Source organism: Protomyctophum parallelum (genome assembly GCF_964188405.1).
Source record: "Protomyctophum parallelum genome assembly, chromosome: 2".
Taxonomy (NCBI): domain Eukaryota; kingdom Metazoa; phylum Chordata; class Actinopteri; order Myctophiformes; family Myctophidae; genus Protomyctophum; species Protomyctophum parallelum.
In genome coordinates, this window is record NC_139699.1 from 50,475,364 (window position 1) to 50,487,655 (window position 12,292).

A 12,292-nucleotide genomic window follows, 5' to 3' on the forward strand; every position below is an offset into this window, starting at 1 on the left:
GCTAAATGTCTACTGTAACAACTCTTTTTTGTTGTTTTTCTTGTCTGCCAGGAGATATTGTGAAGTATCGATGTTTCCCTGGGTATTCCCTCGCTGGAAAAGCTGAGCTCACCTGTAAACTGAACTCCCATTTGCTTTTTGAAGCTCCACCTCCAAGTTGTCAAGGTAAGATCAAGCTGTCACACCATCTCCCTGTATCAATTCACATCGTTAAGGTCTTCTTATCGAGTCCACTATCGAGCATTATCTATTATGTTGAGGAAAGACGACGATAAATTCTGAACAGAACCGGTATATTTTACTAGGGCCTTCAAATACAGTACTTTTCTAACAGACGGGAAGGCAATTGACCTTTTTTACTTTTGGCAGGTTGACAGGTTAACGCATGTACCGTCATCTTAAAAGCGTAATTGTTTACCCGGGCAGCGCTGGTTGGCATGGCACTTTCAGACCGACGTGTTTGTGCCAGCATGAGCGATTAGATTTCTTTCTTTGATCGCCTCTTATCTTGATTGTTTAAACATGACATCATGGGCCGCTATGCTTGATAAGCCAAAAGCAAACATTTTAGTATTAGAAATGTTTACCATCTTCATTCAGCTTATTTTGAATATTTTACACCATAATCCAGCCTTGATAAAACATGATGGACCAGAACTTTGGCTCTTAATTTATAATAGATAACAACATGAAACTCTTGTCAAGCAAAGCCGCCACAGTTAGATTTCATGAATGCTAAACCAATCGTATGTCTGGGAAAATCAGACACGGTCTCGTGCTAATTTTGAACTAAAATAAATAATTCCTACTTCGAAGTACACATCTACTGTACAAACACAGCAAAGTACACACAGATAATTAATTACATCATTCAAGGCCATAAGCGTCCTTGTTTGTAATCAGGGCCATGCAGAGAGCACTGAGGGGGCAGGGACTCAAACCCCAGAAAAGGGCATGTGCGATTTTTGGGGGTGGTCTTTTTTGCGCTGGCATCGCTTCTGCCATTTCATGTCATTGGACAGTAAAATAAGCAATACGTTCTCATTAGTCTGAAACTAAAACTGACTGATGGCAGCAAGCACATTAAAAGTATAATTATAAATACTAATTATGATAGTGGAATTATCATTGCTTGTCAAATGTTCGTCTTGAAGGGCCAACGGCCCTTATAGGCCCACCCTTATTGGCCCCCCACATGCCCTTATGTGGACTGGGGGGGGAAAAATTGTAAACACCCCTGCACGTGCCTGTTTGTAATCATCTACATTAAGAGTCGTGTCCAAAACTTGGACACTGGGTAGTGACAGTGGATCACAGCGACAGGTAATATTAGAGGCTCAAAGTCACAAAGAGGCGTTTGTGAAAGTTCTTGCAGAGTGAAATACTATTAGTCTTTTAATGACTACCATAAAAGATTATTTCTATAATAAACGAGATGGATGATCTATCTTTCATGTTTTAAAGCAAGTGAAATATGTTGTTTTGTTTTTACATTTATTTTCTTGTTCTTGTTGAATAAAAGAAGAAATAGGCTATAACCCAAAACACATATTTAAAGACAACAGTAAATCACTGAAATGGGCAATTTGTTACTCTGGGATGAAAAAACCCCCCAAAAAACTAAACAAAAATCAAGCGTGTTAGTTTGGTGTGCTGAAGTTGAAAGAAACGTTTGTCTAGACACTCTTCTGGACTTGACACATTATTCTTCATGATTTCTACATCTAATGCCAGAGATGCTTTTCAATCTGGAGGATCAGTAGCACAGCTGTTTGTCATGCTGGCAGGCACAGCGCTCAGAGGGCTTAGGATTCTCACCCTGAGGAGAAGCTGTGGTTCTCTTGCTAGACTGAATGACACCTTCATGTATTAAAATAGTATACCTTTTAACTTGCACTTATAAGAAGTGCTATTTGTAGCTCCTGGTGTTTCTGAGACTATTGGAATGAAGTTTGACATGTTTTGTTGTGCTGCTGTGTTAAAAAAAAGAATATATATATATATATATAATATATATATATACGTTTTATTTTTTGTATTTATTGATTTGCCTTTTTGAGCCTTAAAGACGTTCAATTTCAGAGATGTATGCAACAGTATATTATTTTCCATTGTAAACCAGGAGAAAATGGTGCCCACAGACTAAAGAGAGGTCTCTGCGGGACACACATTGTAAGTGCCGTCCCAGACAACTTAGCTCGGCTCCCTTTGTGTGAAGCATGGTTAGGTGGATGAAAATAGCCAATCTACCAGCTCACAATGCACCACAATGTGACTTGCCGTGAGCTTATAGCTTGTAATGTAGATTGGCTATTTTGGCAGAGATTTGGTGTAGATGGACAAAAGGAGGGCACCAAGTATAGACCAATGGGAGAGCCCGGTTAGGTATAAGTGGTTTAGAAGTGCTAGTTGTGGGTCCTGATGTTTCTGAGTTAAATTATACATCTGTTAAGTGTGGTGGTGTCTTGTGCTGCTGTGTGCTTGAACTACTTTTCTTTTAAGCTCGAGCCTTAAAGACATTCAATCTCACCACTGTCAGAGATGAGGAATTAAACGGCCTATATCTTTTCCTTTGTAAACCGGGAGAAAATGGAGCCGACAGTCTAAAGAGAGGTCTCCAGAGGACACACATTATAAGTTGGTCTTAGATCTTATGCTCCCTTTGTGTGTCGTCTCATTATGTAAGCAGCCGTCACAAAGAGAGAATGGCTCTGGTGTCTATCTACCCTGCAAGGCCTTAATATAATGGCAGCTTATAAGGTGACGATGGGGATTGGTAACTATAGGACAAAATCATTGTGGGTATCAAAGTAGCCTACTTTAAAAGGAACACAAATGGTGAAACATATTGACGCTGTCAGGCAGAAACCATGTATCTCCATATTTCATCTTTTTTCTCCCCATACATTGATTTCCTACTGTATTTTAAACTTTGCAAAAGGTACCAAAAATATATGTCGACAATCCCACCGCTCATCAACACGTTGTCAAAATCTATAATGATAGTATGCTCTATTATGCCCATACAGTCCCTGCTCTGCCGGGACTGGGAGGTATATTAATCTGGCGCATGGAAGGATAGGCTCTTGTCCGGGGCCCTCCTACGTCTCACCATGGTCCACTCTTGCTCTCACCAGGTCCAGGACCTGTCCCTTATACCGTATAGTCAATGGCGGAGGGACTCAGGGCCATGCCCCAAAGCGAGATTGACAGTTCAAAGACTGACTTCCCAAAGATGGGAAAATAATCAAAACTCAACTTTACCAGGCTACTGCAGAGTCTGCAGTTCACAGCCACACCTGACAGATACTGACAAATACATCGGTACTCTGTGACGTGCGGCAGTAAACAGCCCAGTTTAAACACTATCTTTCCGGCGGGCGCCGTGAAGGGCCCTTCACAATAAAGCATCTCCCTATACCTCCCAATGGCCTAGATTTTACACTGATTAATATTGACAGGAAATGTAGTCTTAGTCGCTAACTTAACAGTGTGTGTTGATGCGCCCATAGTATCCTTGCGCCAACAGTCATGGCTTCTTTAATGCACAGGAGGACTACAGACTCCTTGTTTTCTGCATTGCAATGCAGAGATGCACATACGCTGATCCGTGTCTTCACAGCCAGGAGTATATATTTCAGTCTCTGAGGGGATTATAATATCCTGATCAGTCTGTTAACGTCTCTCTCCAGGGTGTGGGGGATACGTGGGCGGCTATTGTTGTTTTATTGGGGTGGGGTGGAGGTGCATGGTCGGCTTAATGGATAGAGATGTGTAGGTGCTTGTGCTACTGTGGCTATATATACAATAAATCAAAGCATGTGGATCTCGGTTTTCTTTTATCCTAGAAATAAAAAAGTATTTTTTTCCAAAGAATTTAAGACCAAGCAATGAGCCCCTTTAGGCTGCTCAACAGTGCCACTTTAGGTCACCCAGCGTTATTGTAGCTGTACATACGACAGGTGTGCACCTAGTGGCAGTAATAAAGTTAAAAAGGACTTCAAAACCGACTGGGTGGAATCCCCTAATGTGAAGGAGAAGGCCATTCCAAAGCCTAGGGGCAGCCACAGCAAAAGCACGGTCGCCCCTGTTTTTTTTTCTGGGGAAATAAATGGTCCCACTTTTTGTGCCTGTGAGGCGGCGCGCAGCAGCATGTTGGACTAGGCCATGAAGGCAGTCTCTCCTCTGCTCCCCGTTGTTGCTGCCTTCCACACAATGCCTCTACGCAGCGGTCCTAAGAACGAGAGCATGGTTCAGTTGTCCCATGGTGTATTGAATGAATTAAATTAGCTGCCGCTTGTATTCTCTGAGTTTAGTGTGTTAAATTTGCTCTGCAAAATGTCCCAAGGACAATAACTAATTGGATGAACGGAAAAATGACAGATGGGAAGCAGAAAAGGATGGAAGCGGCAACACTACAACAAAGTAGAGACAAAGGAAAGAGGGAACGAACGGATAAGTGAAAACCAAATAAGTCATGGTGTCGTGGCTTTTGTCTCCCTTTACTGTCCACTCCAGCCCAGTGCCCAGCCAATGAGGAGCGGACTTCATCATCAGGAGTGATTCTGAGTCCAGGGTATCCCAGCAACTATCCCAACAGTCAGACATGCTCCTGGCTCTTGCATATTTTACCTGGTAAGTGAGTCACTCAGTACGTGCATTTGTGCTGTGTGTGTGTGTGTGTGTGTGTGTGTGTGTGTGTGTGTGTGCGTGTGCGCGTGTGCGTGTGCGCGTGCGTGCGTGTGTATATTATGTTCACTTTTGTTCTAAATATTTGTAATTGCATATCGTGAAATCCTGTGACTCCAAAATGTGTTCTCTTCTAGGTTATACGATCAGCATCTATGTTGAGATGTTTCACAGCGAGAAACAGTTTGATGAACTGGAGATCTTTGATGGTATTTCTCCACATCTGCACAAACGCACACACTAAAATTAAAAACATTTCTTTATTTGAGTCCATTTTGCTTCTGATGTCCTGCACACTCGAAACAACATGTGTCTCTGTGCTTGAATCCAAACAAGTCCAGAATGTAAACAACACATGCACATGAACTTATTCACAGTCAACATTGGTCATACCCTTCGGTCCGCCCTATTACCAACACCGGAGAAAGATTATGGGTACAGGAAGCACCTTCTCCTCCAAATAGATCGACTGCATAGCCTGGCGCCAGCCCTTAATCACTAGCCACACCCATTATCATGTTCTGGCGATTCAAGTGTGGTGACTCTGTCTATGGCGGCGTTTGACTCAGTTGAAAATCTGATACAGCGGCTGATTGGCCATCAGCGATGTTTCAACTCGATGACATCAAACAACAAACATGGCTGCCCTCACTGTGGCAACTCACGACCGTATCGATCTGGATATTAAATCAAATCGCATGATAAATAGTTTATTTACAGAAACGTCATCATCCAACGTATATTTACTGTGTTTGTTTAAATGCTAGTAGCACTCGTTGACTGTTTGTTTGGTTACCAACTGCATTAGCCACATTGACAACGACGTCATCTGCTTTGCTACTATTTTGATTGGTTGGTGTGAACCCATCGCCGAAGACTGACGCTTTTGCAACGCCCATCCCAGAAACCGTCGGAAGGGCTTTCAGTCTGAATAATGAAGTGAAACAAAATGAAAATACAGGTTGAGTGCCAGGCTACCGACTGCTTATAATGGAGGAGATTGAGCAATATTTTGCAAGCTGCTTTGCCTTACACTTCTCACCTCAAGCCCCTGATAACCAGCCTGTGGACATGGCAAAGACTGCCAAAATATAAAAACAATGACACGTATAGCTTAGAATAGATAATTGCTTGTACTCATGGTTCACACACACACACACACACACACACACACACACACACACACACACACACACACACACACACACACACACACACACACATGCGCGCGCACATGCAATCAAAGAGGCACACACCTACATGGCAAGGTAAGATACTTAATTGATCCCATGGGAAAATGTAAGCTCTTCATTTAACCCATCTTAACTACATTGAATCCGTCCTAACTAATTGGAGCAGTGGGCAGCCATTGAACAGCACTAGGGACTAGCTCCAGCTGGGCAGGGGCACACTGGCAGGAGTATGCTCACTGCACACAGCAGTGGAGAAGATAATGGGGTTCCCAAAAGAAAGGCAAGAATCCAAAGTTGTAATTGTATATTGCAAACACCTTGTCAAGCCTTTCCATGCCAAGGACGAACAAACAGACATTAGCATCTGGATGCACCCGTTGTGAAATGCGTGTACAACTCGTGAGCAACTCGTGAACTTGAACTATTTTTACTTTTGACAATAATGGATCTGACCGTGTACCACGGTAGGCTTTAACCACTTTAACACTGGTATCCATATTCTGGGAGAAACATAATAACACTGTGAGCTTGTGAGCCACCCACACGTGCACACACACATGCACACACACACACACACACACACGCACACGCACACACACACACACACACACATGTGCACGCGCACACACACACACACACACACACACACACACACACACACGCATACACACATGCGCGCAAACGCCTTGGCCCTCATTTATCAATCGAGTGTAAAATCTGCCACAGATTCGAGTGCAGGTTTCGTAGTACACCCACGTCGCCACGGCATTTATAAAGTGATCGCAAACAGCTGATCCTTCCTTAATTTTGTTCTCACGTTAATAAATGTCACGGCTGAATTTGATCTGGCACGCCCTAAGAAATCAAGCCTCGCCCTCGTTTTTGCGACCTGAACCACTGCTATACGATCTGGAAACCATGGTTACCGTGCCTTTCTGCCCGCCTCACCCCCCTCTCTCATATACACACACACACACACACACACACACACACACACACACACACACACACACACACACACACACACACACACACACACACACACACACACAGACGCACACACGCTGCACGCACACGCAACTTGCAAGCCCAACTAACTGGTGTGTTGTTAAATAAATAAACAACGAACACCTGCATGAATTAAATAAAGTTGTAGGCCTACCCTGTCTGTTCCCTCTCACCTCGCTTGCCTTGCTGTCATGTCCTCCACGCACGCACGCACCTACATGACACATTAAATAAAGCTGTCTGTTTCTCCTCTCCCTTCGTTTCCCTTGCTGCCCGCCTCACCCCCCGCACACATATCGCATTTTTTCACTGTGTGTTGTTAGTTGTATATTAAATTATTAAAGTATTTTTAATTTAATATACAACAAGATATATTAGTGAACGAAAACCTGAACCTGTGAACCATAATTAAATAGGCACCAAATAGGTGCTCCTCCTGTCCAGTCTGTCTGTCTGTCTGTCTGTCTGTCTCTCTCTATCACAGTGGTCCGTCCGTGACCAACTGACCATGCACGTTCCGACGTTCGACAGTCTATTTAGATTGCCTCGCAGTCGTTAGTCACTACAGTGGCCGCCGGCCGGGCTGTCAACTGTCATTATATGAATGTGCAGCAAAAACCGTATATAGCCTCATGTGGCTGGTGGTTGCCTGGCTTAATATACCTATATCTCCGATGCAGTTCCCACTTGCGCTGGGAGCCTGGCACGGTACATTTGGCATTGAGCGACGCGTCTGGTTTATTATATTGCACATACCGTAAGAAAGACATCGGCCTGCTGTAGATTAGGCTACAGTAGGCTATACCACGCACGTTGGGACTCTCCGCAGCTGAGCTGCAGCACATGACGTCCCGTCATGGAAATATTTCAGCACAGACAGGCCAAATCCTCGCATGTATGCGCTCATGCAAAACACTGTTTAAATGGCTTAAGCATCTCTTGCAACATTGTTTTTAATTGCGCGATTTTATCTCCTACTAATTTCATATGACACATGTATTCCTTAACATTTTTATTTATTTATTTTTTACATGTAGCCCATATACATTATACATACCTTTTATATAAACATTTTAGGAGTGAATACATATATGTTTAGATGCCTGTGACAGCCTCTCAGCAGTTCAGACAAGGCTGCTCGATCCGCTTGTGTGAAAAACAGCGTACGCCAGCTTCCGACCAGACGTGACTATTTGTCCTACTCAAGTTCAATTTCAAGCTTTGCCGGAAATGTTAAATGCCGAAAATGTCGGTAATTTCGGCGTGCGCCCATATTTTGGCGTACGCACGGTTGATAAATGAGGGCCCTTGTCTCATAATATTGTTCTGCTTCCAGGTCCTTCAGGACAGAGCCCCCTGTTGGTGGCACTGAGTGGTAACCATTCATCTCAACTAAACTTTACATCTAAAACCAACCAGTTGTATCTCCGCTGGTCCACTGACCATGCAACCAACAAGAGAGGATTCAAGATCCGATATTCAGGTACCCATCCATCCATCCATCCATCAATACTGTATATCCATCTATAATTTTGTATTTACATATCAATGATGACTGGTTAATTAAAAAAACTGAAAACATTTTAATTTGTCGACCCAGGGGATAACCATTAGAAATTACTGAATTAAATATCCTTTTAGTGAGTATGTCTAGGCATGCTTCCAGAGTTTCAGCATCTCACACACATTATAACGATAAAACTTGGATGATTATTGTATCTCCGCAAGAACTGGCCTGATATGAGCCTATGAACACCCAGCCAGAAATGATTGTATCTCTCTGAATTGTGTTACAACTTTTCATGAAAAAACCATTTCCCAGGAGCCTAATCTGAAACAATCTGAAATCGGACATACACCATAGCGGCAATTGTATAAAGTTATGTTATCCTACACAGTACACACACAGGCTTTCACTTTATTCAGTAGTGACCCCATGCAGTGTGCTATACCAGATGAATCCTTTAGAACACATTATGCCTTCCTTGAAGGTCATATGGTTCATCTAAGCTCATATTTAATCTTTACATATCGTCACTGTCGGTTCGGGACCTTTATGTTGCATAGTCTCTCAGATCATTCATGTGAAGGGACTTTGGACTCATTGTTATTGTTAAACAAGACGTGACTCATTATTTGTTGAACTTTCCAAAGGTTGCCGTCCTCAGCAGCAGATACTCATTACTCTTCTAAATTGCTCCCAAGTTGTTCTGCAATATTAGATATTAGCTCCTTCCAGGTATAGGTAAATGTTTTGGCATGCTTTCTGTCTATTGGCAGTTCAGTAGATTGTCAGTTCATTGTCAGAAACAGAGCAGTTCAGTAGATTGTCAGTTCGTTGTCAGAAACAGAGCAGTTCAGTAGATTGTCAGTTCGTTGTCAGAAACAGAGCAGTTCAGTAGATTGTCAGTGCATAATTGTCAGAAACAGCAGTTCAGTAGATTGTCAGTGCATTGTCAGAAGCAGAACAGTTCAGTAGATAGTCAGTGCATTGTCAGAAACAGAACAGTTCAGTAGATTGTCAGTGCATTGTCAGAAACAGAACAGTTCAGTAGATTGTCAGTGCATTGTCAGAAACAGAACAGTTCTGTAGATTGTCAGTGTATTGTCAGAAACAGAACTGTAGATTGTCAGTGCATTGTCAGAAACAGAACAGTTCTGTAGATTGTCAGTGCATTGTCAGAAACAGAACTGTAAATTGTCAGTGCATTGTCAGAAACAGAACAGTCCTGTAGATTGTCAGTGCATTGTCAGAAACAGAACTGTAAATTGTCAGTGCATTGTCAGAAACAGAACAGTTCTGTAGATTGTCAGTGCATTGTCAGAAACAGAACTGTAAATTGTCAGTGCATTGTCAGAAACAGAACAGTTCAGTAGATTGTCAGTGCATTGTCAGAAACAGAACAGTTCAGTAGATTGTCACTGCATTGTCAGAAACAGAACAGTGTCAGTGAGAAAGGGTAGCAGCATTTGCCAAGGCGTTATATGTTAATTAGTCAGATTCCCTGAATAGATATAGTTCCTCTGCTGGACATTTCTTTTCAGTAGCAAAGCAGTAGAATTAGCATTAGGCTAATCAGTGAATAAAACCTGCAGGGAAGGAAAATGTGCATTTTCACAAAAGATCAGGAAAGTGCAAAGAGTTGGAAAGGCACATTATGTGTGTGGACCGGCGATAATGTAACCAGTGGTGGAAAATGTACTCACAAGTTTTACTTAAGTACTGTAAAAGTATTTGTACTGCAATGTAGAAATACTCTGTTACAAGTAATGTAAAAGTCTGGAATTGAAAATCTACTTGAGTAAAAGTACAAAAGTATATCAACATGTACCAAATGTAAAAGTACGCATTGTGCAGAATCCAGAATGTCTCATTTCAAATGTATGAAAATCTTTTTTAAATAGCAGAACTACAAGCTCACAATGTGTTGCATCGTGATGCATTGCGAGCTTGTAGATCTGCTATTTTCAAATGGCCGAAATGTATAGGCTAAAGTTGTTACTGTATGTTTTGTAATTATAATCAAAATCTACAAAGTAACTAGTAACTAGTAGTTTTCACATAAATGTAGTGGAGCAAAAGTACAATATTTGCCTCTGAGATGTAGTGGAGTAGAAGAATTAACAGTATTGTAAATTGTAAATACTCAAGTAATACATCAAAATTTTACTTAAATATATGTACTTAGCCTACTATTTTACACCACTGTATGTAACAGAGATGGAGCATGCAGGGACATGTACCTTTAATTCACCCCCACCTGTCCCCCAGCACCCCCCACCGAGCCTCTGGGCATTGCAGTGAGAGCAAATCGTTGTTGGGGTCGATTGTAATGATTAAATGTTGTGAGACTTGGCCAATGTTGAGAACATGATTTTGTCCAGTCCACTTAAAAAGTTTTTTTTGCAAACCTGTTAGACATCTGATGAAACCTGATGTAAGATGACAAACAGTTTCACAATTGGTGAATATCAATCAATAAAATGTATATACTTGGAATTGTAGGCATTACATTTAGTTTGACTTTATTTTTATCATTATTTGTTGTGAAAATAGCTGATCTACAAGCTCACAACATCTCGACTTAGGTAATATTTGAAAATGTGATTGGTCTCATGTTTGTTTTTTTGGGGTTTTTTGTATTAAAAATAGCCAAGCTCCCTGCTTGATGTAGTGACTCTGTCCATGGTGCTGACAGGACAGCTCCCAGTATGTCAACTGTGTCTCTAATGCTTTGTTCACACAGTTGATGCAAAGTTGAATACAGTCTACCATTCATTGTCAATGGAAGCCAGCAACATGAAGATACAAAGATACATCCGATGTTTGTAGCTGCTGCAAAAGCTACAAAAACATTGAGCTGGTTTTAGGATCTTTGCTTCTTTGTCTCCAGGTCGAAGGCATGGGGAGAGAGTATGTTTTGCACTCCGTCCGTCCATCCGTCCATCCGTCCGTGTGTGTGTGTGTGTGTGTGTGTGTGTGTGTGTGTGTGTGTGTGTGTGTGTGTGTGTGTGTGCGTGTGTGCGTGTGCGTGTGATGTATTTTAAAAGGGGGGCTTTTTACTAAAATCCAAGCCTACAAGTTTACAACACCCTCTGATATATTCACCAAAGTTAGGTTACCGGTGAATAGCAACCTGCCTATTCACTGGGGACTATGCAAGGCAGAGGCGTCCACCCCCCCTGAGTCCAAGTTAGACTAGACCGCATACCTAAAGAATGGTGAGTACCTGACAAAATGGCAGAAAGGGAGAGCAATCAAAGAAAGTGAGAGTAATCAAACTTCTAGAGTGTTCTTCATGCTCCAGCAGTTTCTGCTTCTATAACTTTGACAGCGTTTGCGCTGAGCTGCTGCCCAACTGAGGAGCACATTACTAACGAAGGCTTGGCTGCACCTCACTGATGAAGTTTCTTTAGACCCAACTATTTTTTTCTCCCCCTCGCTCACTTGCAGACGATGAACTAATTTGGCCAATTCATTTCTACCACAGAAACGAATGCATTTTGCCATGTTTTCAACAGGAGGTCAGACAGGGCATTAGTCCGACATTCATCCGCATGTCGGACCAGCGTCTGCTCCCGTGCTTGCGGTTATGTTTTGGTTAGTAGATGAGGTGGGTTGTCATTTGTCGGATCAATGACTTGTCTGAACTACGTACTGCACCCGTTTTCAACACACATTAACAATTCCATGTCCCATTTCTCTAATTCAGTACTTCCTATACAACCTTTTCCGGGTCAGGGGGGCCCACTTGAAAGTGGTGAAAGCTTGATACTGGTCAGATGGGTGGGCAGAGCATGTTGTTACTGATCAATTGATTGGCCTGGGCCGTGGCTCAGCGGTCCATGCACCTTGGCTGGTAATCCAGTCTGGCGGTGTGCCGCGGGTTCGACTCCCGATC

At 42.4% G+C, this 12,292-nt stretch overlaps 1 protein-coding gene across 1 annotated transcript in view; it reads left to right on the plus strand.

Moving 5' to 3' along the window:
* LOC310878179 (CUB and sushi domain-containing protein 1-like) overlaps window positions 1-12,292 on the plus strand; it is a 740,702-nt gene that overhangs the window by 654,840 nt on the left and 73,570 nt on the right. The window contains exons 48-51 of the mRNA XM_083792333.1: window positions 52-165; window positions 4,519-4,635; window positions 4,827-4,898; window positions 8,227-8,373. Of these exons, the coding sequence (XP_083648459.1) occupies window positions 52-165; window positions 4,519-4,635; window positions 4,827-4,898; window positions 8,227-8,373 (450 nt within the window). The remainder of the gene's footprint in view (window positions 1-51; window positions 166-4,518; window positions 4,636-4,826; window positions 4,899-8,226; window positions 8,374-12,292) is intronic.